The sequence below is a fragment of the Python bivittatus genome, unplaced genomic scaffold, assembly GCF_059951505.1.
Source record: "Python bivittatus isolate LINGU-HERP-01145 unplaced genomic scaffold, Pbiv_v1 ctg000480_np1212, whole genome shotgun sequence".
In the NCBI taxonomy this organism is placed as follows: domain Eukaryota; kingdom Metazoa; phylum Chordata; class Lepidosauria; order Squamata; family Pythonidae; genus Python; species Python bivittatus.
This window is the reverse complement of record NW_028277075.1, coordinates 10,949,700-10,975,085: the sequence shown is the minus strand read 5'-3', so window position 1 is coordinate 10,975,085 and position 25,386 is coordinate 10,949,700. Positions and strand designations below refer to the sequence as shown.

The following is a 25,386-nucleotide window of genomic DNA, read 5'->3' as shown; positions in this document are numbered from 1 at the left end:
CCACTAACGACGAACACGCCTCACGAGAGAGACCTCAGTGCGTAGAGCCAAAGTGGAATTAATTAAGGAATTAAGAGTCGAGCAGTGCTGCCTTTTATGGATAAATAGCGGACAGGCTTGAGCTACAGCAGCGAATATGCCATTAATAAGCCACAACTCCGAAAAGGCGGTAGGCTTCTTACACACACTCATCCACCGGAAGCCGCTAGAGTGGAATCGGATGTAGCGGGCGCGCTGCCGTTGCTAGGCAACGGCGCTAAACCGCCGCCCAAAGGTCTGGGGTGGCTCTGGTAAGAGAAAGGTGGCAGGCGGGCGCGGCGCCGTGTGGCCAGCGGTTGTGTGTCTGGAGCAGGCAGGCAGGCTACTTTGGTAGGTGCGTGAATTCAGGTGAATTCAAATGTAATATCACCTTTATTAAAATGCTAATAATGAAGCCTAAAATTCCAGCTAACAGTAGTAGCGACCGAATCCCCGCTGGTATCCTCTTCGCTGAGTTTTGTCAGATTTCGAGCCGGCAGTTCGGGTCCCATTACAGTGTTAAAATCGTTTAATGGAGACAAATGCTAGTTTAACGTTGTGTAAGCTTTACTGGCAGCCTTCGAAACAACGATATCTCCTTTAGTCCCCTCTCCTACAGAGATGGACCCCAGCAGTAACAGCATTCACAAGCAGTTACAACCCTTACCTGACCCTGATTGATCTTGGAAAGCCAGGGCTGTAGGTTAGACCGGAAAGTAGAAAAAAAAAGCTAGAAAAAAACGAATGGCAAACCATTTTTTAATTGTTGCCAATAAGTCATATGGAAGTGCCCACGGAATGAAACTCAACTGGAAGGCTATTTTACCTTACAGAAACAGGAGACAGGCATTAGGAAGGAAAATGCTCTAGAGTTCTAGAGTTATGAAAATTTCATCTAAGCATGATTTAGCTTTCTTCAGGTTCCTAGTTTAAGCACACAAAAATAAGGGTTTTTTGCACCATAGGCTAAATAGTTTTATTGCTTTGACTTGTTTGGATTGGGCAAAGAAATACAGTAATGGATGTTTGGATAGCTGCAGAGAGAATGTACTGAATATGGCTGATATCTGCAGATTTCCACCAGCTTTAGATATGTGTAAGTTTTAAAGTATACAACACTTTCATTGTAGAAGTAAGGGGTATGCTGTGGTGGAGGATGGAAAAGAGACATGAATAAGCATAAGTTTCCTCTTGCACTTGTTCCATTCCCTTTCTTTCTTTGCCCTATTGATGTTTTACTGTTTTGAAGCAATTTCTATGCTATTGTATTTATTGATTTTATTAATTGATTTCTAACTGGTCTTCCTATTCAAGTGAGTACTTAAGATCACTAACAAGTTAAAGAGCAGATCCAAGGTGAAATATAAATGAAAATTAATGGTAAATTAATAATTAAAAATTAAAACATCATTACACATTTTCTAAATAGAGAAAATGAGAAACAAACATAATTCCCAAGGGAGTGCATTCCCATGTCTACTGAGAATGACATGGTAGAAGGTGTGCCAAATACAGCCTCTGACAAAGGGGACATCTTGAGAAGAGCCTCTTTTGCAGATATTGATCTTTGGACACATTTGTAATAGGAGAGGCCAGACCCTTAGATAGTCAGATCCCACACAGTGTTAGGGGTTTGAAGATCAATATCAGTACTTTAAATTATGTCAATAAACAACTGGCAACCAATGAAGATTTTTCAGTATACATATTGTGTATTCCTTGTGAGAGCCAGTTTGGTAGTGGTTATGACTCCAGGCTAGAAACTAGGAGACTCTGAGTTCTAGTGCAGCCTTAGGCATGAAAGCTGCTGGGTGACTGGGTTAGTCAGTCTCTCTCAGTTCCTGACATCAAGCTTAGGCGACAAGCCAGTCAGTCAATTCCTGTTGCAACCAACATTCGGTTGATCTGAAAAAAGCAGACCCTATACATGCAGGAAAAATTCTAGGAAGAAAAAAAAAATTGTGTATTCCTTGTATTTTGCATTGATTACTAGTCTGGCTGCCTCCTTTTACACCAATTACAATTTCAGGATATTTTTCAAGATTAGGCCCATTGAGAATGTATTATAGTAACCAAGATGGGATATACTGTAGCCAAGGTATGGATAATTGTTGCTAAATCACATAAATTAGGAAGAATTGCAACTGTCTGTGCAAATGTGTTTCTCACCATCTGAGTCCAGTGACAGCTAAGGATTAAACAGTGCTCTCAGACTGTGAACCTATTGTTTTACCTGGAGTGCAACCCCATCCACACAGGATAAACTGCAATTTACAAATCTGTCCCCAAGACCCATTCTTACCAGACAATCTAGAAGGATATCCTTGTTTAGCAGTATTGAACTATTGAAATCTAGCACAACTAGCAGGTTTCCATACACATGTGTAATTTTCAGTTTGGTTCAACCAAAGTAATCTTTGCACCACATCCCTGCCAAATGAACTGAAATGAGTTGTATGGATTTCTTATTGACCTATAATCACATAAGCATCCCTGATCAAGGGAAGATTTCTTTAACAGAGACTTTATATCTGCCTCGTTTAGGCAGGAAATAACATATCTCATCTGTAAGGAAGCATTGTTCACTCCCTTAAATATGGGACCAGTTGTGATTGTTTTAATAATCCAGGTGGGGCAAGGATCAGTCAGGTGGTAGGCCTAGCTCTGGACACAACCTGTTCACATCCTTGAGATCTACAAGCTGAAAAGAATCTGAAATCACAGAAAAAATTATTTGTCAAGATTATAACTTGACAATATAATTTTTATATATTCTGACTTTTTAACGAATTAATGTGAGTATTTATATTTTTAACTGTTTTCAGGTTTTACTTTAATTGTGAGCCACCCAGAGTCACCCTCCAGGGGAGATGGGTGGCATACAAATTTAATAAATAAATAAAATAAAATAAATAATCCTGCGTAACCCAAGATTATAACCCATCCTGTACTGGTGTCCATGTTGAAATGGATCTGATTGTGTGCAAAGAATGATGTGAATTCTTCTACCTTCTGCTCTCTACCTTCTGTCTTCTACCCCAAAATCTTGGCAAAGAAAGTGTTGCAGAGTACAGATAGAAATGTTAATTTATTCTTTAGAAATGCAGTGGAATCAGACAGGAGATTCTGCACGGTATGGTCAAAAAAGTCATAATAGCAGCCACAATAGTGTGATTAAAGCTCAGCCCATTTTTTATGTGCATTGTACATACTCCACTTTAAAAACTTCAATCACACCATTGTGGCCACCATAATGATTTTTTTTTTTTTAACCTATGGAGGCAGAGAAGTGAGCAACTTTGTTTCTTCCAGTGTTGTGGAGGAGACCTTAAAAAGAACCTCAGTCTGATCAGTCTGATCTGTCTAGAGAGTTCTTACACTTGTGTTCCAGTTCTTGTTTCTTCTATTCACTTCATTTTTCTCAGCTCTTTAGTAATCCAAAGGATTATTTGGCTCTGCAAGAGTTATGGTGTTAACCACTTAGACCATTTCCATATTCTATAGATTATCCAGTGCGTCAGCAGTATGGGTGACAGACAAGGTAGGAAATTCTTCCAAGTACATTCAGGAAACCATTGGACCATAATCCTTGGTCATATTATTTTAATAGATCCTCCCTTCCTGCAGAGGTTTATACTGACCATCAATCTAAAATTGACTAGGCAGTGATCTCTCCATGACAAATGAGTACTGTAACAAAGATTTCCCATTTTCAGATTACCAGCCATTCGGAATAGTATTACTAAATCCTGAGTGTGCCCTGTTACATATGTGGGTCAGATACCAGTTGGAATAGACCCATAGTAATCAAGGGAGTCATGAAATCTTGACATGCTTTTTACTGGGTAGCTTCCGCATGGATATTGAAATCCCACAGGACATGAAGCCAAGGATATTCTAGTACTGCACCTGAGATCATCCACAAGAAGAGAAGCGGCAGGGAACATGGTACTCTAATAATATTATCCCTACACCATCCTAGCCATGAAAGTGCAGCAGCATGAATTCTGCACTGATAGATGATGCACATAGGGTTAGCAAGATGGAATTCATATAGACCAAGTCCAGTGCACCTCCCCACTGACTAATCCAACTTGCAGCATCATGGAGTAGCCAGTTGGGCAGGGCTGGGAAACATGAATGCATCCCTTTCCTTTGTGAACCATGTTTCTATGATACCCAAGCAAACACTTTCAGCTAGGATCCTACATAATAGACCTGGCATGGAAAAGCAAGACCTTTAGGTTGTGCACAGTACATTTTTTCCTACTAACATAGCTGTGTTCTCTACTATTCTGGGGAATCTAGTAACAGTCCTGCATAAGGTAGGTTTATGTGAGGGCAGCTTTTATGCTTTCCACACTCAGATTGTGTGGGATAAATTAGAAGCAGTACAGTACTGCTAAAATAGGCTCTTTCATTTGCATACTTCTTTTTATTGATCATGGCTAAAATCTTACATTCTCCATCATAATAAAGGAATAGAATTCTAGAATGAGAGCTAAAATTATAGCATGTATATAATTTGTTGCATTTCCTCAGATTTAGTGGAAATGCTGAATGGCTCAATTGCAGCTGGCTGTGTGTTCGCATATGGATCCAATAGCATCCAATTCCAGTCTTCCTGCAACAAGCCAGGAAAGATGTCATCCTGAAGTTCTTAAAGAACAGTCCCAGTTAGAACATCTGAGGAATAATATCCAACAACAGCTTGTGTGCTGCAAAGATAAGAAATTGAAAGATCTTCATGTTCCCAAAGAGCGGAGCTCTTCCTGTACTCAGCCAGCAGAAAATAGTCAGTTGGTCTTAGAGAAAGCAGGTTTTTATTCTGCTGGCCCCCATAACTGGTGTTTCAAAAGTCAGGCCAGCACTGTGCCTTCCCACTGGAGAACCAAGCGGAGAGAAGGTGTGGACAGAGCATATCCACTTAAGCCTGTCTTTCCCCAGAAATCTGGGAATGGTCTTTTACCCAGTTCTTGGCAAGTTGGAAATGCACCAGCTAGAGAGATTCCTTCCTGTGGCATTAGCTCAGAGAAAATAAAAGTGTCGCACACAGTGAAGGCTCAGCCTATAGGGATGCACTCTCCATTTTCTATACAACAATTTAATACAGCAACTTCTCATTCACAAAGAGCAGAGTCGGGCTATATTCAAAAACTGGAGGCTGCTGGACGGAGTTTGGAGGAGGAGATCCAGAGAAAGGAGGCTCTCCTTAGGGAGAAACTAAGGAAAACAGAAGAAGAGCTCCGTAAAATCCAGTGGAAAAGACAGCAGGCTGAGGCAGAAGCAAGAAGAGAGCAAGGAGGATTATGGATGCCCCAGAAGAAAACGACAGCCATTTCTCAAGATTGTGTTTCCAAATCTATGGCACAACTACATGATGATGATCAAAAAGTGCCTGTTCCAGAGACTGTGATAGCTTCAACTGGGGCTGCCCTGCTTCCACAGACGCTTCCTATGGAAAGGCTCAAAAAGCAACGATTGATAGCTAGCAACAATAAAATTCGAGAAAACTTCTCCAATATTTCTTCCACTTATAGCCTAGAAACGGCATCTTTACGCAACCAGTCTTGTTCTCCAACAGGAACCCCATTAGGTCCTGCAGACTCAGTGGCAACAGAATCGTCATATACAGAGGTTCCAAGCAACTTAGAAGACTGGGGAGAGTGTAATTTTTGTGGACGGAGACTTTACTGTTCCAGATTGGAGAAACACATAAATATTTGCAGCAAGAATCATGAATCCAAGAGAAAAGTGTTTGATTCAAGCAAGGCTAGAGCAAAGGGCACTGAATTAGAGACGTATCATCTCTTGAAGGGCTCAGATATTTCACAGGTGATGTGCATACTAATTTATTATATGTATCCTGCTTGTTCTTTGGTTTATATTGGGGTTCTTAATGCATTTTCTAACTCATATGCTTTCTAGTCTTAAGCCTGTTGAGCAGCATCTGGCTAGGATACAGTTCAGTCTTTTTTTCCTGAAATTTCCTTAAAAACAGATGTATTTCTTAATAACAATTAATGAGCCATAATTAGCCTTTAACTTCCACTTCATAATTTAAATGCAGCAACAAATATGATGACTGTTGAAAATGATGCTAGGAAGAGACCAAAAAATAAGGTGAAATCTCCATTAATTTTTATTTAAGATACTGGTACTTGGCTAGAAAGTAAAGAACAAATTTAACATTATTTTGTTATCTTTATTATTCATGAACAAGGAGGCAACGAGAATGTGAAAACAGATGGTCAAAATCGTCATGTTGCAGAATCCATAACCAATGTTCAAAAGTCACTGCAACAAGATAGAATGATAGTTGGTTCTAGGGAAAATCGTAAAGATGAAGAAACCATTTATATTTAAAATGATGAAAGAATATAATGTAGTAGGATCAAAAGTTGTCTTATTTCACAGTATCTATTAAATTTCACTGAGTTAACCTCATAACATTCTTGCTAGTGCAGTAAATTTCATTCACAATCCAGTTACAATATTAAGATATTTTAATGATGGCATGGATTAAAAATGCGATGTTATCATTCAGAAAGGACCCCAGGAGGAAGGGGGAATGACTTTAAAAAATTAATACAGTTTGTCCTTTACATACACTTTATAGTTTCAGATATCTAACTTTATTTAAAAGATTCAAAATGTATGGCATTAGAAATAACTTATTTATACATATGACAACATAATTTCCATTAAAAAAATAGTTACAGGAATGATCACAGTATGAGCTAACAAAGTTCCATTAATGATTTTTTCCCACTTCCCCTTGTTGCTACAGAAAAAAACTTCCTGCCAAAGTTCTGAGACTTCCAAACAAAGCAATGCTATATCTAAACAAAGCAATTGGAGACAGAAGCATGACTCTTTCATCAAGACATTGCGCAGGGCTCGTGAAGTGCAGCGCATAATCTCCAAAGGAGGAAAGGTCTCAGATCTTCCCCCAGCACCAGCCATGGAAAACCCAGACTACAAATTGTGCCCATATTGTACTCGTCAGTTTGCACCTAAGGTTGCTGAGAGACATATTCCCAAGTGCAAGAACATTAAGAACAGACCACCACCACCACAGCAAAAAAAGCATTGACATCTGCAATTGGTGTAATCATAATTTAAGTTTTTTGCTATTTTTCTCAGTTTGATGCTACAGAGTAGCAGCTTCAGTGTAAAACTAATGAGAAGTCCACAAACTATAAATGGATCATTAACCTTTGTATACTACATGTTACGGTCAGGCACCTAGATGGGCAAAAAGTAGCTTTGTCTTCATCATCCTGAAACTTTGTAGTCTGTAAAAATACTTCAGTGGGATTCTTTGCATATTTTGCAGTGGATTTTTTGTCTGTTTCTTAGAAAATGGAAGAATGGCCCTACAAAAAGGCCCATTAAAAAATTGGAAGAAAATATGAAGTTTTTATAAATCATGACTCTATGCTTGTGACTCTTTGATGGCACCTGAGACCAGCTTTTTCTTGTATGATCTGCAAGAGATAAATAACTGAGCTCTCATGACTGAAATAAAGTTCTTAGGGTATGCAAATTCCTATTCCTGTGTTGAGTACCATAACAGAAAGCACCCATGTTCTATAAAAAATCACATTTTTAAATATTAGAATGATAGCTGGGGAAGGGTGTTAGGTATTTCATTGTATCACATATTACTATTCACATCTACCTGGGAAAAGCTTTACAGTCAGTTTTATTTCCTATTCTGTAGTACTGCATAAGGATAGTTTTTCCCACTTCAAAGTGACCTGCAAAAAATTGCTGTAAAAGAAAAAAAGCGGAAGTTATGGATGGATTGTACTGTATAGCATAATTGTAGTAGCTCTTGATTTTCATCTCTATGCAACTTTAAGATCAGTGAAAGGGTACTTAGTTATCTGGAAGTGGACATTTGATTAGCTCTGCCTATGCTAACAAATTAATGATTACAATATCTGGGAAAAGGTCAACCAGAGCAAACAATCAGCAAACAAATGGAATAAATATCTTTATATGCAAACTAGGTGGCATATGCTGATACATGCTGTCTTCCGGCAACAAACTTGGTCTGTATTAAATATGCAGAACATAATTTGCTTACTGTGGCAAAAGTGTTATTTACTGAAAGTGGAAATGTATGGATGAATGTATTGTCTGGCAAATATCAGTCTTGTACAGGTAGTCCCTGAGTTAAAAACACCTGGTTAAAGGACGACCTATAGTTAAGAACGGAGCCTATAGTAGCAAAATTCAAGTTAAATACACAGTAATTCGAGTTAAATACATAATGGGTTGAGTTAATTATACAATACTACTTTGTATAGTGCACTGTTTAATAGAGTACAGTATGTGATTCACAAAAATTGCTAGATTTCATCTGAGCTGCAAATCTTCAGTCTGGTGCTGATTTAATACTCCAAGAGAACTGAAAAGCTTAGTTTTGCAAAAATACAGGGCTTGAAATTCAGACTTGCATTTATTTGGTATGAAAAATAATTGTTGCCCATGTTCCTAATTTTGTTTTACTAAAAAAATGTGAAATGGATTTAAGTTGGAAACTTGACTTTCATCAACTTGTTTTCTTCATGTTTTTTACTCAGCTTCAGAAAGGAAGGTTTTTAATAACTCTTTTGCACCATACATAGATTTAAATGATTTCAAAATGAAAGAAAATTCAGGTCCCATTTCTTCAGTAATAGCAATTTATATTACTTATTTATCAAATCAAGTTTTAATAGAGGTGGATGAGGTAAAAATACAACACAGACTGCTGGATTTTGTGCTTATATTTTACTTTTGGAGACATTTGCATGGGGAATGATAATATTTGTCAATCCTGGTTTGCTATGAATCTCTGCTGGTTTTTGAGAAATGAAAATTGTTTAGTGTACCACCTGCTTGTGGTTCACATTCAAACAGGATAATAAACTCAATTTGTTGGCGTTACAAATCTTAGCTTGTTTGTACAAGCAAGAGTACTGTGTTAGGATATCATGGTAAGTGAACAAGTTGCTCCTATTAGTGGGAGGACCCAATGATTGTTTTTTCATTAAAAGCCAGGAGCGTTTATAGTTCTGTACAATGCAGCCATATCGTTATACTGTTGTCTTCGTGTCTGTTTGGGAGAAGCAATGATTAACTTTATTTTCCTTGAACCATGTCCTTGTCTTTTAGAAAGCTGCCCTATAGTTTCAATTTGGGTAAGTCTAATATGTATAGTGACAAAAAGAGTTTTGCATGAAGACCTTTTTTGTATATATTATAAGACTAAGCTGAACCTCAAAATGTCTTTTGTGTCATCTCAGATTGCAATATGTGTTACATGTATATTCTCACCTATTTAATAAATAGGCAATATTTTTAAAGGTATATTTTTTATAAGATGGCACAGGTTGGTGATAAAGTTATTAGCAGTGGTGCTTCATAATTCTAGCATATGTTTTATTAACTTTGATAAACTGTATTGAGAGCTTTTCTCCTATTCCACATTAATTTTCATGTTATCGGTTTTCTGGAGTTGCTGAAAACAAATTATTTACTGTCATTAACCTGTAAAAGTAAACTTCAGTACAAAAATAATCACTGACCTAAAAGCAGCATTATATTGTATTGGATTAATGAGCCATGTAGTTTAATATTACATGTACTGATAATATCAAGGGAAGTTCTTCCCAGCCTTACTTGGAAATGCAGCAATCAAATTCTGAGATCATTGCCTGTAAAGCAGGTGCTTTGTTGTTCTCCATCATCGTTTGTATTTTACATATATCCTAGCAAGAAATCCTATTTTAACGTTACTCTCTTGCTTAGATTCATGACAAGATATTCTCTAAAGTCATAAGCATGTGCAAGAAACTTTACCAAATAAATTGTGTTCTGTCTATTCCCTATGACCAAATGTAATATGCAGGTGGATTCAACTATTATGAAGCGATTACTGTATTTTCCTCAAAGGTGTATTTAGGCAGTGCTTCAATTTGCTTTTTACCAACATTGTATACCCAGTAGTCGGGAACCAAAAGGTGGTATGTACCCCTCTTACCAATCATCTGAGATATGGCTCTCTTCTTTTTCATGATACAGTATTATATAAAAGAAATGTGCTCATATCACTATTCTTTGTTCAAGTCATAAAGCTATATATGATCCTGTCAACACCAAATGAATATAGCAATAATTTTTATATACTGTTGTATAATTGATATTCTTGATACAGGTAGTCCTTGGTTAACAATGGTAATTGGGACTGGAATTTTCCATCGCTAAGCGATGTGGTCATAAAGGATGATGTCACATGACCACATCACTTAGCAATGGCAATCACAGCACTCCCAGTTGCCAGTGTTAAGCGAGTATCACGGGTTATTAAGTGAGTTTCAGGTGGTTTGCAAGCAAGCTGGCAGGCAGGTAAGTGGCTGCTGTTAGGTGGGGGAAGGTGTGCGGGTGGCTGGTGTAGTCTGGTGGGGCTGGGGGCGGCTGCGGCTGCGGCTGCACAAGTGGCTGGTGCGGTGGGACCGAGGGTGGCTGCTGTCAGGCGGGGGAAGGTGTGCAGGTGGTCTGTGAGGCATGGCCTGAGTGCAGTGGGGCTGGGGGTGGCTGCTGCCGGATGGGGGAGAGTGTGAGTGACTTACTGGAGTGACTTGCGACCTTCCCTGCTGGCTTCCCCACTGACTTTGCTTGTGGGAAGCTGGCAGGGAAGGTCACAAATGGTGATCATGTGACTGCAGGGGTGCTGGGATGGCCAGAACATTGAGGACTGGTCATAAAAACCACTCGTTCAGTGCTGTTGTAACTTCAAATGGTTGCTGAATGAGTGGTCGTTAAATGCGGATACTTGTAATCATAATGGCAAGCTAAATGACTAAAAAAGGTATAAGCAACATAATATAGAGAGAAAAATGTTAGAAATAATTAAGTTATACCTTTGAATGATTCATTTTTTAAATAAGGATTTTTATATCTTACAGTAGAATTTCTAAAAAGGTAAGCAATACCCATTATTGAAAGGATTCCAAAAATACAGTAGCAGGAAGAAGGTAAATGTTGTCATTGAAAATGTGGACCAAGTTTAGCATTTCTGATCATGGCAAATGTAGAACAAAATAACCTCAAATGTGTTTTCCCTGAATTACAAATATCCTCAATTTCTATTAGAATTAATCAGGACAGAAGCAAATGAGTGTCAAAGTTTATTTAAACAGAAAACATCAAACCATTCAACTATTGGATCTTAGAAAGATAGATTACGACAAACTAGTTTTCATATGTTGTATTTCACTATAATAGATCAACAGCAATGTTAGCAAGTGACTGTCATCTACAGAGCTAGCATTGCTGAAGAAGGGAGAAGGTAAATAGACTTCTCAAAGGCACTCTGGCCTTTTCCCTTCATCCTTTAGGTGGGACAAAATCTGTGCTTTGGTTGCATAGCAGGACTGGGGCATATATCAAGGTCTGTAACAGGCACAGCTTGGACAGCATTATCTTTAAAGGCACATATATTGCTGAATGATCACCACTCAGTATAGTGAATCAGTACTCCATTCAACTTAGAACACTGAGAAATAAAAATAGTGCACTGCAAAATAGTGATTCTCATTGGCTCCATGATTTCTTACTGGATGTGGCCCCAACATAGTTGTTCTTTATAACAAGACAACCTCTGTTGATGAAACAGTATTTTCATATGTGGGAAAACAAACTTCAGTAATTTTTGGAGGGCAGGAAATCAACCACATGGCACAATGATCTATTAAATATTTTAACAGACCAAAAATGTGGTTTAATGCTCTGCCCCTTCTCCTTTTCTCAGCCTGATAAAATTATAGAATGCATAAAGAGACGTCAGAAATAGATATGAGAGACTGAGATTAAAATCAAGGTCTACCAAATAAAATAATGGACGCAAGCATACAGAGCAACTTTTCTAAAAGTTAGGGTTAAGCTGTAATAAAATCCCACTCTACTGTAAAGAGAAATGCAGAAATAGTTCTTAGAAATTATATCTATGCCAAAGGTGTAAGATAGTGAGGTAATCCAGTTAGCAAAAATATCAAGTTTTTTTAAATGTGAAAAATAGAGCATCATACCTTCAAAATTCTTTCATACATAGCTTAGTAATAACACTACAGTAGAATTTCTGAAGTGATATATGGTAATTGATTGCAGCAATTATATTTGATGCACGTACTTTGTTAAAACCAATATTAAGTCCAGTTTCATGAAGTATTGAAAGACAGCAAAAATATTGATTTAGGGCACAAAGAAAGAGGTTTTCCACAGCTCTTATTGGAATTCAGGCCAATAACTGAATAAGAGGAGTCAAGTCATAAACCTGTGTCTGATTTCAAATTCCAATCACTCCTTGTCTGACTTCAAAACCAGTGCTTGTGAATTCTAGAGCTAGAGATTTGGAGCAGCTGAAAGAGTTCAGCCAGTTATTTTGCATTTTAACAGTGCCAAGTGGGAATGAAAAGGGTGCTTGATGTCCTTCCCCAATATTCCTGAAACTATAAATAAATTCTCTGCAGGCTGAAGAATATATGATTAGAAATTAATCTAAATAGAAATTTGTTTTTTCTGTTTGGGATGCTTTCATCCACTTTCAGAAACTTTGTTTTCTGTATTTCCCCTTCTTCAAACTTCTTTCTTAGAGGCTGGGATGCTTCTCCTTTAACTTTATAAGCTAAAAGTAACTCACAGCATTTCAATTTGACTATCAATGTTGGTGATTGCTTGTTTTCTCTTTTCAATCATTTTTCATCTTTGAATTGCCTGAAGATAAAGTGAATACTGTTGCAGATTCAATGCTGTTCTTTGAAAACTGGGAAATAAATGAAGGAAGTGCTGCTGCTGGAACCATTCCTGTGGTGGTGTTACCTGACTCAACACTACACTGAGAGAACTCACCATTGTCGTATCTGCACAGACTCTGATTTGAATTTAGGGCTCTGGCTGTCTCTAAATTCTCTCCTAGTTTCATAGCGTAAGGCAGTGCTTCTTCTCTTGCATACATGGAGGCTAAGGAGATTCTGACTTCCTTGTTCACAGAGGAGCTGAATCTAGGAAAGCTGTTCTTTGCATTTAGTTAATGTTGTGTGAAATTGGATAGGTTCCACTGGGTATGAAAGACTACAGGCTAAAGCGGCATGAGTCAGTTCCAAGGAGACACCAGGAGTCAGAATCCAAGTCGGGCTTTGGATCTGGTTCCATCTCTTCTTTGGATGTTTGTGTAGCTTTGGAATGAGATTCCAGCTGTTCAGATTAAAAAAGAAAAACATATACAGATTCACAACTGAACAGAGTTACAGGTGATACTACAACATGAAGTGTGTTCAACCGGATATTGTTTAACCAAAATTGCTTTCTGATCTGTGTTATTCCACACATGTATTAAGAATAAAATGGTGGTGCAAGGACTAACAGCCATTTCTCAGACTGCCAAGGAAGTATTACTGAAGTGTCTTCTGCTTCCCATAAATATACCCAGCTGGAAATTATTTATGAACTAGTCTGTCTCTTAACATTAGCTATCTATTCTGTACTTTAAGGGTCTGAAAAGGAGCAGAAAGGAAAAACAAGTATGTTTTCTTAATTAAAGCATCCTCCTGACTATCAGCATCCAGGTTGTTTCAGCAGGGAAAGAGAAATGAATGTGATGTAAGGAAGTTCCACTTGCTTCCAGTTGGGCTGAATAAGCATCCAAGATTTGTTTAGGTTCAGAGGATTACTTGCAAGGTCTCTGTGAGGAATAAGCTGGGCATCTGTCAGATAAAGTCGCTCAGATTTACTCCAAGTTGAACCCCAGCCTTGAAATAGGTCCTATGGAGGTGACTAAGGCAATCTGATTGGTTATCTGGGAGGAGTTTGATCCTGTTAGTCCTGATGAAATGGACAGGGTTCTTGGGGCTACTAGCTTGGCTACCAGTATATTCAGTCCATGTCCCTATTGGTTGGCTAAGGCTTCCCTGGAGGTGGTTCCACTGTCCCTTAAAGAAGCCATCCTAGAGCCAACTGTGCTGGACAATTATTGTACTACCCCAAACAGAACCAGTGTGCAATTTGGGGATCCTCCTGGATTTCCAATTCTTTTTGAGGAACAGGTGGCAGCCATGGCCAGGAAGGGTTTTGCACAACTTTGTGTTGTGTGCAAATCAGTTCCCAGTCACTCACACCTCAGTCACCTCCTGAATGGACTACTGCAATGTGCTTTACATGGGGTTGCCCTTGAAGAGCATCCAGGAGCTGCAGCTAGTTAGGGTGGTTGGGGCCCCGTCAGATTTGTTTGCAGGTGTAGGTATTGTTATTCCAGAATGTAATCTGTTACCTTCTAGTGAAAAACTTACCTGGTGTATTCCTTCTCTCCTAGAGAGAACTTGCAGCTGGGCATTAAGACGGATAGTTTCTTGCTGTAATTTTTCCTGATCTGCCAAGCACTTCGATATTAAACCACTTAGACGCTCCACTTCAGCCTGCAGGAAACTGCATTTACATGCAGATGGTTCCACAGGCAATTTCTCTCTGTTACAGGATTCTGCTGAATCCAAGACTAGCTGCTGTAAAGAAACCCAGGAGATTTATGAATAAGTATGTATAAAAAATTCAAAATCAATGCTTTTCCAATTCCCTATAGGTAACCATAGCTGAAAGATGAGATTAGAGTTATTAAAAGCATAACAGATCAAAATAATAATAGGAACTGAATTCTAGAATAATTAGCTACCACACAAATTTTCCGCTACTGTTCTAGCTATAAACCTGGAATATATATTCCTCTGAGAATGACAAAATCTTCATCATTTTTGTAACTCTGCTTCTTTCAGTGCTGTTTTCAATTTTTATTCTCTTCCCATTTTTAATCATATGTTGTGAAACAGTGACTACTAGATAAGAGTAGAATGAGATGCTCTTTAATTAGCAGTGGCCTCACAGAATTTCTTAGAAATCTTTAGTCATAGTTTTGAGAGGGATGGTTTCTTTCATCCAACCTTAAAAGCTTACATACTCACATACACCAGTTTGAATTATATTTCTTTCTCAATTTTTTGTAATAATTTCATGTATCTCTTACTTCTCTGTTCTTAGATGAACATCCTTTAAGCCTTTCATTTTGCACCTTATTCCTTCCTCCAACCCAGATCCCAAACTACAGAAATGATTTCCATGTATTTATAGAAGTTTACATTACCCAAGACTCTGACTTGGATTCGTTAATGTCAACTGGTGTGGGCAAAGGAATATGGCGTCCTTTCAGTTCATTGTAGGGAAAAGTTTCTTTGTCAGATCCTGAAGAGGCTAAGCTTCCAAGAGAAGGGGTTTGGGGCATTGGGATGAACTCTGCATTTTCCAGCTCCTATTCCACAAAGAGAGCAAGCAAATAAGAATATGAAGACATCTAACTTGTCTATGTTGGATGTCACAAAAGAAATAAGAATGAGAGACTAATAATTTAATTATAAAAAAAAGTAAACATTTTCCTTTAGCTCTGTCTAATATGTTGAGGATAGTGAATATAATAGCTGATTATGCATTAGATATATTAACACAGTAATTAAGAGCATATTATTCGAGATGTATTCTGAATGCAATGGAATTTAATATCCCTTTTCTATTAAAAGAAATACCGCCTACAATGAATAATTGTTTTAACTGTAGAAGAGAAACTAATTGTTTTTCTGGATTATAAATTCATCCAATCTACATAAACAAATATTGTACACAATAGTATTAACTTGCTTCAGCTTTTTCTAAAAAATTAGAGAAATTTTTAAAAATGCCTGTATCTCCTTCAATGTTACTTTTCAAGATAAGTTATAAATACAAAATTACAAGAAAATATCGTATTACAATTATTTTATTCTAATTATTTAGTACAAGCACAAATTTGAATTTGTTGCCTTCCAAAGATGCTCATTCTGACCCTTGTTTCATTGAAAAATTATGAAAAAAATCTGCTCTCAAAAATGAAAATTCACTGTTGAATTTTATATTATGGTTTTTTTTTAATGCCAATTAAAACCATGTTTTGGAAGAAGCCATCAGTTCTAAGACTACTATTAGATAAAGTTTTATTTTTCCTGTTCTCTAAGCACAGCAACAGTGAGTTACCTTGCGCAGCCAACTAGGACAAGAGCTGCTAGCAGCACTGCTATCTGCAGCTACTTCTGTTATGCTGATCTGATCCCCCATTCCACAATCTGCTTCCATGGTTCTCCGGAAGCCTCTGCTGTTATCAGGGCTCTCAGAATCTTGCTCAGTTTCTTCTTCCTCACTTGGTTCAGCTGTAGAGCCCTGGGCCACTAACAGAAAAGAGTAGGGAATTATTTGCTCATTTCAAGAATATCTGAAGTTCTTGGAAATGCATATATTGTCAGAACTTAGAATGGAGATGGTGTAAAAAGAAGAAAGTATCTTAATGATAGAATGCAGAATAAGAAACCATTGACTCAGCTATACAGTTAACGTCCATTTGTTTGGCAACCTTTCAAAATTATGATGGTGCTGAACAAAGGGACTTATGACCGGTCCTCAAAGTTCTGGCTGTCATAGGGCCCCTGCGGTCATGTGAACAAAATTTGCCCCCCCCCCCGCATTTACAACCACCGTCCCGCCGCCACCCCATCCCCAGCTGACCATCGTCATCTTCACCTGTCTCCCCTCCGTTAGGCTCACTAACCTGGCCACACATGGGTGAGGTGCCATGGAAATGTCCCACAGACCAGTGGGTGAGAGCTGTGGGTGGGTGGATGCTGTGCTGCACCTGGCCAGGGCTTCCTTTTTCACACCAGCTGGTGCATGAAGAGGCCGGTGTGAAAGAAGGACCTGGCTGGTACTGGTGCGCAGTGGCGGGCAAGGCCTGGTGGCCAGGGCAGCTTATGGCAGTGAGTAGGCGGGTGGCCAAAAGGGCAGAGATGGGGGGGGAGATGGATGGGGGGAGCTGAAGTGGAGGCAGCTCCTTACCTTCTTCCAAGAATGGATTGGATCCAGGTGGGTCCTCACCTAACAACCATGTGGGATTTGCTCAACAACAGCAACTGGGATTGCTGAAACTGACATTGCTAAGCAGAGTGGTCATGTGATGTTTTGCTTAATGACCACATCACTTAGCAACGGGGTTGTCAGTCCCAATTAGGGTTGTTAAGTGTGGACTACCTGTAATGCACAGAACTGGGAGCAGGGAGACAAAGAATCAAATTTCTTGGGTTTTTACAAGGATTTAATTCAGCGAGGAGTTGCCACCATGATCATATTGTTATCTCATGCACAATATGAAGACAAAATTTATTTTACTTTTCCATAACATTTCATTTTTGCTTTCCCTATCTTTCAATTACCACACCAGTCATACATTTCTTGTATTTTACCAAAATCCTAATATTCTCGTATCTTAACGTTATACTAACTGCTTTTCCTGTTTTTTAGTTTAAAATTATCATTTCTTTCAGTAGCAAATTTGGTTGACTTGTAAGGGATAAAAAACAAGACTACCCACAGATAAAATAGAAGTTCTGTGAATTTGCTGAAAGCCATTGAAATGTATAGAAAAAAATGTAGCTTGTCTTTAATTAAGAGGAAGATGGGAAAAGCAAATCCAAAAGATTGTCCTGATGAGAATAATAGTAATAATTTATTAAACTTGTGTGCATGAATAAAGCTCTGTCACAAGAACAGAATATTAGAAAATCTTAAAAAACCCTGAGAAAAACAGCACGTGTTTGTGTGTGTGTGTGTGTGTGTGTAGGAGAAATGGAATAAAGACAATTTCTCTACCTTCATTCAACAAGCATAGTGAGAGAGGAGGGTGGAGAACATTTATCCTAGAACCTTTTTCTTTCATGCTTGAACAAAGCACTTGCTCAGGCAATACTGAGAGAACAGTGGGACAAAGCTACAGGCAACCCAAAAACTTCCTTCCCTCTACAGCACTTAGCATGGTGAAATCACTCTTCCATTGCTGTTCTGCTCAGGTTCCTGACCACTGTCATCCTCCTTCAAGAAACAGTTGAATTAAGAAGAAAGACTGAACTCCCTTGCAATATCATACTGGACAACGATGCTGTACTTTCTCAGCACCAGGTGGCAGGTCAATACTTACAAGAACTAATGGACTGCTACTCAAATCTGGCCCTTTTCTTCCCAGGCAAATGGGAATTGCTTAAATGCAGCTTAATGTGATCATAGTTTTAGCGTCCTATCTGACATACTGTATTACTACAGCAGCTAGTCAATGAGGAAAGGCCCTCCAATTGCACTATTTCATTTATTCTCCAATGGCAAAGAACAAGCTGTTAAAGTGAAGAGATTTATCAGAATACATGTTCTGCCTTGTATAGTAAGGCCTTTGGTCCATCCAGCAGTTATACCTTAGCTCATTACAATCCATACTGTTATAATAGTGATTCACTGTGATAATACTGTGACTTTCAAAGCAACATCTTTCCCAGTTGTCCATGCCAGAGATTGAACTTGATACATTTTTATGCAAAGGATGTGCTGTTCTTCTGAATTCTTCTATTGTAATACTTTCTACTCCAACAGAGAATTATGTATTACTAACAGTCTGATTACTTACCAGTCCCAATGGACAGGCCACTGCTACTGGAGCGAAGGATGGTTTTAGAATTTATAACTTTTTCTGGAGGGAAAAAAGGAACATTTTCTCAGCCCAAAATTGAAAGAATATGGGAAATCTGATATATGCTCAGATATGACCCATTCTTTCATGTGAATCCAAGTAATGTGTTGTATCTTATAGTTAGAGAAAAAGATTAATAATCTACCTTCAGACCCCAGCATTTTTATACTCACCAACAATTATTATGGTATGCCATCCACGGCAAGATAAGTCTGGGACGTAATGCAGGGAGCCAAAAATGGGCCGAGGCCATGATGTACAAATATCAGAACTGTGAGCTCTCTCTGTTGGTGTCATTGCTAAACGGCCATTCCCTCCATTACCCCATGCAAATATATGGTTATCTGGGAAATAAAAAAGTTTATCAGTCAAGAACCCCACACTGCCTTTGAAGGATTCTCAAAAGTTTACATTTATTTCTACTTAAAGATCTAATAAGACCAAGTTAGTGAGTCCCGTAGAAATATGGTGGAGTCCTTGCTGCTCTCTGAGTTTGATTGTTTGCTTGCAGATGTTTCATTACCTGACTAGGTAACATCAGTGCAGAAATATGGTGTTTTGCAAGGCTTTATTATATATTAGCACAACAAAGTACTTCTTGTCTAGTAATATACTGTATGCATTTTGTGCATTCAAGTCAGTCTGGATTTTTTTTTTCTATTATCATCTCTAAGCAAACCATTTCTGATTCCTTGCAGGCCCAGTTTAAAGAAATACACACCAACCCACTAATGCCTATACTTACCATCAGTAGCAGCTATGGTGAACTCATCACCACAGGAAACTCTGATGACCTGTTTTCCCCCAAGGGGCCCTCCTAGCAAATTAATGCCCAGGTGCTTCTTATAGTCCCCAACACCCAACTGTCCACACTTATTGGAGCCAAAGGTAAGCAGACGACCTCGCTCTGAAACAAAAACAATGATGCCATTAGGGACTAATAAAGCAGAAAGCTGACAAACACTGTTGAAAAATGTGCTGTGAGCTGTAAGCTTATGTATTAGCTTATATGCATGATTTCATCATATCTTCATCAACATACATGTGTTTCCATTAGATTTGATTAGGGTCATGATAATTAGGCACATCTAGAATTCTGAAAGCAAAATGGCTCTGGCCCATTGACAGTGTAGGTATGTCCAGTCATAAGACTCCAGAGTCAGTAAAAGTCAGTCTTACTAGAGAGAATCCTGAGGCTCTCTGCTGTTTCCTTAGCTGCTCCTTATGATGTTATATACAATCTCAGATTACCTGTCTTTTTTTTTCCTGGTCAGGTGGAAATATTCCAGATAAGGTCAGAGCTGCAATCACTTCTATTTTTGTTGTCAAAGAATACCTATGTGGCATATATATATTTCAGGAGAATTCTCCTAATAACAATCATGCTACAGGCTGATGTCTTGCTTTTCCATTTATTTATTTTTAATGTAAATTAATATTTTAAAAATTAAAGTTAATGTTGGACAGGGAACCAGGTAAATGAAAAGAGACAGGAACAACATTGCTTATTCATGTTTATTTAAAAAGAATTACCAAAAAAAAAAAAATCCTGTCCCTATCTCCCCTACAGGAACCAATACTCCCCCTGTTCAAAGTATATGCAGTGGAATTAAGGCCATCCTGATCATAGAATGGGACACACGGGTTTAGCAAAGAAGGAAGAATTGCCATAAATTGAACAAATGTCTTTCCATTTGAGGTAACTATTTCTGCCCTCACCCACCCTATATCCTATGTATTCCACAGGCTCAGGGGACGCCTCTGGATGACTATGATCTTGAAGGGTCTAGGAGGCACATGTGTCTGTAGGGGGAAGAAAGGATAGGAAATTTTCCTTCTATGAACTTAAGTTTAGTTAGTTTATGATCCTAGTCTAAACCAAACTCAGATCACTCTGCAATTATTCCATCTTCTAGCATTACCCAGCCATCATTAAGGCAATAACAAATCTGTCCTCATATTGTTATATCACCACAATGATGGTGGGATGACTTAAGATGTCATTACATGTCATTAGCGTACCTAACCACAGAAATAGTAATTTCATTACTCTTATCTCATTCATTTTCCCACTGCTAGGAACTTCAGAATTAACATTCAGGATTTTATTTTTAATCCAGTGAACTAAATTTGTCTGCTGTCTGCAGTGGTTTGAAATGGTTTATGGAACTAATTTAGCAGGGATGATTTAAGATGTATTATTAGATGAAAATGTGCACTAATTGTAACAATTCTACCTTTCAGATAGTTAAGAAGGCAAATATACAGTGGGTATGCTTGGTTGGAAGAAGAGAGAACTGCAGGAAGATATAATAGCTGTCTTAAGTATCTGAAAAGCATCCATGTAGAAGATAGGATAGAATTGTTCAATTAATTCAGAAGACAGGACAGGAAACAAAGTTTAAATTACAAGGAAGTAAATGTCAGTTGGGCATCAGGAAAATGTTGCTAAAGGTTGAGAGTTGTTTAACAATAGGGCAAACTGTCTTGGAAGGTAGTGGATTCTCCTTTGGTGGAAGTGTTTAAGAAGTGGTTAGATGGCCATCTTTCAGGGATGCTGTTCTAGTGGCTTCCTGCACTGAGCAGAGGATTGGACTAGATTATCTCTAAGGTTCCTTCTAACCTTTAAGTGCTATCACTCTATAACTCCTAGTGGCTGTATCAATGCAGTTCCTTGTCAGTTCTACTGAAGTGGTTTGCCATTGCCTTCTTCCAGTGTTTTGTTTTGTTCTGTAACTTCCCAGTTTAGCCAACAGCTCTGGGATTCCCAGGCTGTCACCTATATGAGTAGTAACCCAGAACTGGTATTGCTTATGTTCTGAGATCAGCCTGCTGCCACCTACTGAAGTTGTATGTTACTTCACCATTATCTAGAAATGAAACTACATCACAAGATGAATGCAATATAATTCGATCATACCATCAATGGCAGCAGTGTGTGTCTTTCCTGGGGCAATAGTGCGAATCTTGTAGAAGGAGAGTTTCTTGGCCAAAGTGAAAGTAGTAGCATATGGGATTTCTTGGTAAGCCTATGAGAAGAGATCAGTCTTACAAAACCAATGCCGTGATTCTGCATGCTCACACTTTAATCAAGAACCATCTACGCAGAGCTTGAGAAAGTCTTAATATCATAAGACTCTGTCTTCCTAAGAAAAGCAGTATTTATTGGTCCTTCCCAAACATATGCAGTATAGAATTGTACAGATAAAATTATTTCCAGAAATCATAAACCATATTCATTTGGGTTTTTCCCCACTTGGTTGTTTTTAATATGACAACTCAACAAATATTTGTTATGAATTTAAGAAATCATATGCATATATTTCATGTAAACATTATTTCCCTATTTTCATACAATGCCACTCACATCATGATTAATGATCCCTGAAGTGCATTGGTTCAGGCCTAGCTTGTTGAATTCATTCAGACCACAGGCCAACACCTTGCCAGTCTGTGTGAGCAGAAAGGTTCCATCACTGCCACACTGGACTGAGACAATATTGGAAGTCTTTTGAATTTCTACCTAAAAAAGAAATATGTAAGATACCTCAGCAACTAAATGCAGTTGCTGCAGAGTACCAACCAAAAGAGACTCTAGTTTAGTATATAGAAGGTCCTAGTTTCAATCCCTGGCATTTCTTAACACCTGGAGTGGGAAAACAGCAGTTGTAGAAAGAATCAAAGCCCTTCTTCCTAGTCTGTTAAATGATAGAGAAAAAGATTTAGTGACAAGAAGCCAAAGGTTTTATTCTTTCTTTCAATTTATTTTTAGTTTTTATTGTATAAAAAAAAAGAAGAAAAAAATACAATGAGGATTTACAAAATATAACAATTATATAAAGTTACTTAAAAGAAAAAAGGAAAACACTCCACCATTTTTACAAGTAACATTGAATTGGAACACATATAAAGAAAACCTCATATCAGTTTGGCACTTTAAGAATTAATATTTCCAATTCATAAGAAAAGCAAGGATAGGATAAACCTTTGTCTAACACCATGGAGATATGCTGTTAATCAGAGTAGATGTGCCTGACTAAATATGTAATACAATATTTCTTATATCTATCATCTACTTTATAAGGAGGAAAGTAAAATAAAGCCACATGGTAAGGTGCTGTTGTCAGAATAAGTTTCTTCTTGCCCCTTGTCTGTATTAATTTAAAAAACCTTAACAAATGTTTATTCTTAATATGCTGAATTGGAACAAAAATGTCTCAAGATTGAATATTCTAGAAACCCAGGAAATACAGTCAAGTTCAATCAATTTTACCTTTTGTGGGATGGAGTGATCCTCTTCTGAATCCAAACCCAAGCGGCCTATATTTGGGGAGAAGCAATAATGATAATAATGTTCAGATTTGAAGAAAGCTCTCAATTTCTGAGGAAACAGGTCTGAATACCAAATTCACAAGTTAAACCATCTACCTTTCCAGAAGTACAGATCCTTATTTAATCTGGTCTATCATGACAGTACTCCAAGGAATTTTTTTTTCTATCAATCATTCATCTACTCTTTGCCAAAGATTAAAGACTGCATGTAAGGTAACCTACCATATTCTCCACAGCCCCATGTGTAGACCTCACGATTTCGTGTCAGCACTGCCACGTGATTATCTCCACAGGAAACCTGTTCCACTGGATTGCTGAGGAAAAAGTTGAGCTGCCGGGGCTCCAGCACCTCAGAGCCAAAAGCCTTGTCTATGCCAATGCAGCCATAGTAATCTGAGCCAAAGGCAAAGGCTTGACCTTCATCTGTAGGAAAGCAAGGGATACATGAGTAACATAGGATGTACTTAAAAATCCAAAGGATGCCTAAAGCCAATGGTCATCTTCATCATTAATACAGGGAGAATCTGACTACAGTGTAATTTAATTACTTCGATCAAGCTAGGTCTAATATGGTTTAATCTACTACAGCATCCTACAGTCTGCCCCATATTTGAATTATTTACATAAAGACTGCCATTTATAATCTTCTATCTATTTTTAATCTTTGCTTCTGTTTTATTTTACTTATATATTCAATCACAAAATCTAATATAATGGGTAATAATACTGAAATTGCAAAGAACACAAAACAAAAATAAATATAAGTTGGCTTTTGGAAGTTGTCCTAATTCTAGCTGTTGCAGGTTTGTCTGCCTTGCAGATTTACCAATACCTAAGTATTTCATATTCTCTGCATGCAATGGGTATTTTCTCTTTTAGTTAATATACTATTTAAGTTCCTCCATTACATTTTTGATACATTTAACCTTAATCTGTCTCTCACCTGTAACGCAGACTGTAAAGTCATCACCACAAGATACCTGACGGATAGCTTTGCCCTGCAATTTTTCCACATGCTTAGGCTGCCGATAGGAAGCTTTGTCTCCGTGCCCCAGTTGGCCATGCAGTTTAGTGCCTCCCTGCATGTTCTGTTAAAAAAACAGATTTGATAAAGTACTCTAAGAGCCAAGGAATATTGCTAGTGAAAAGAAACTAAGCCAGAAATAATATAGACTCTGTCTAGGATCCAGAGAGACTTTTATGTTCCTCTGTGCTCACACAGGGTAAAGTGGCCTATTTTTCTTTCAGCATCTAATAATAATTATAGTTTTTTTGTATCCTATGGAGTGCTGCTCCAGATGACCATCCAACTTTTGGGGTGCTTTTTGGAAGAAACAGGAGGTGCCATCTTTGAGGGAGCTGAAAACCTCTTGATCTTTGGAACCTACCTTGTAGTAGGCAAACTCTGAATGAGGGAATACCACTTATGTACCCAGAGAGGAGTAAAAATAGACATGTACATTTTCTGCTTTTCTATCAAGATTATGTAATAGTATCAGACATCAACAGTGATATGGCATATATCAAAACATAGAAATTAAACTTGGAATTCACTAGGAAAAAACCTTCCTGACACAGACTATATTTAATATGAGTTAAAATCCATTTTATATTGTCTTCACACTCTTAAATATTTTTCTCCATGGATAAGGCTACTAGTTACAATGGCTGAATATTATTTTCAGCATTAGATTAACATCTGTTTTGCATGAGGTCCATTCCACCTGAATTCAAGGTGCTATAACTTAAAGCCGTCTACCAATTTGACCATTAGCACCTCTGGTATGATCTCCAGGTAGAATCTGCCCACCCTACATAGTCTAGCCAGAAAAAGAGGCTATGGGTACCCACCCCTAGAGAGACCAGGGGATTGGGAACTGGAGAACAGTATTGTTAGTGGCAGCCCCTCACCTTGGAACAGCTTGCCCCTTGAGGTTGGATTAGCCCCCACTCTTTTAGTTTTTAGAAAGTTGGTCAAAACAGTCTTCTTTTGCAGGACATTTGGTTAAGAAAATTTTAACTGAAGACAGCAACAGTTATCATTCTAGGATTATAATGGTGTTTATGGCTTCTTAATATGCATTTATTGTAAGCCACCTACAGCTGCTCAAATAGGTGGCATACCAATAACAGTAAAAAGTAAATAAAATATTAAACTCTAGAAATACTAAATTCCCCCCTGCTGTTGAATTGGGCCAAAGGCTATTTCCCTTTAGCATGCAGCTCTATGAAGCAGTTGGAGCTTCATGTATTTGGAACATGGATGGATAAATACATACATAGAGCGAGGAATAAATGAACTGCTGCTTCCTTGCTCAATGGATGGGGCCAATATGATCTGTCATGATGACCTCCTTGGAGCGCAGGATGCAAATTCCTAGTAGCGCTTGATCCCTTGGTTGATGGCA

At 38.1% G+C, this 25,386-nt stretch overlaps 2 protein-coding genes across 3 annotated transcripts in view; one reads left to right on the top strand and one right to left on the bottom strand.

Annotated features, from left to right (window-relative positions):
- Positions 1-13: 13 nt before the first annotated feature.
- Positions 14-10,886, top strand: ZC2HC1C (zinc finger C2HC-type containing 1C). Its single transcript, XM_025164907.2, has 3 exons — positions 14-369; positions 4,561-5,853; positions 6,809-10,886. The coding sequence occupies exons 2-3, from the start codon at positions 4,579-4,581 to the stop codon at positions 7,112-7,114; spliced, it is 1,581 nt and encodes a 526-aa protein (XP_025020675.2). The 5' UTR covers positions 14-369; positions 4,561-4,578; the 3' UTR covers positions 7,115-10,886.
- A 427-nt stretch (positions 10,887-11,313) lies between these two features.
- NEK9 (NIMA related kinase 9) overlaps positions 11,314-25,386 on the bottom strand; it is a 34,613-nt gene continuing 20,540 nt past the window's right edge. Inside the window, exons 11-22 of one of the 2 annotated variants that reach the window (XM_007425449.3) lie at positions 23,922-24,066; positions 23,201-23,401; positions 22,920-22,966; positions 22,014-22,169; positions 21,567-21,675; positions 19,392-19,553; positions 18,820-18,990; positions 18,584-18,646; positions 16,120-16,310; positions 15,200-15,364; positions 14,358-14,564; positions 11,314-13,266 (exon numbers count right to left, since the gene is read on the bottom strand). In XM_007425449.3, the coding sequence (XP_007425511.1) occupies positions 13,144-13,266; positions 14,358-14,564; positions 15,200-15,364; positions 16,120-16,310; positions 18,584-18,646; positions 18,820-18,990; positions 19,392-19,553; positions 21,567-21,675; positions 22,014-22,169; positions 22,920-22,966; positions 23,201-23,401; positions 23,922-24,066 (1,740 nt within the window). In that variant the 3' untranslated portion in view covers positions 11,314-13,143. Of the gene's footprint in view, positions 13,267-14,357; positions 14,568-15,199; positions 15,365-16,119; positions 16,311-18,583; positions 18,647-18,819; positions 18,991-19,391; positions 19,554-21,566; positions 21,676-22,013; positions 22,170-22,919; positions 22,967-23,200; positions 23,402-23,921; positions 24,067-25,386 lie in introns of both variants that reach the window. The other variant, XM_007425448.3, reaches the window with a different exon arrangement.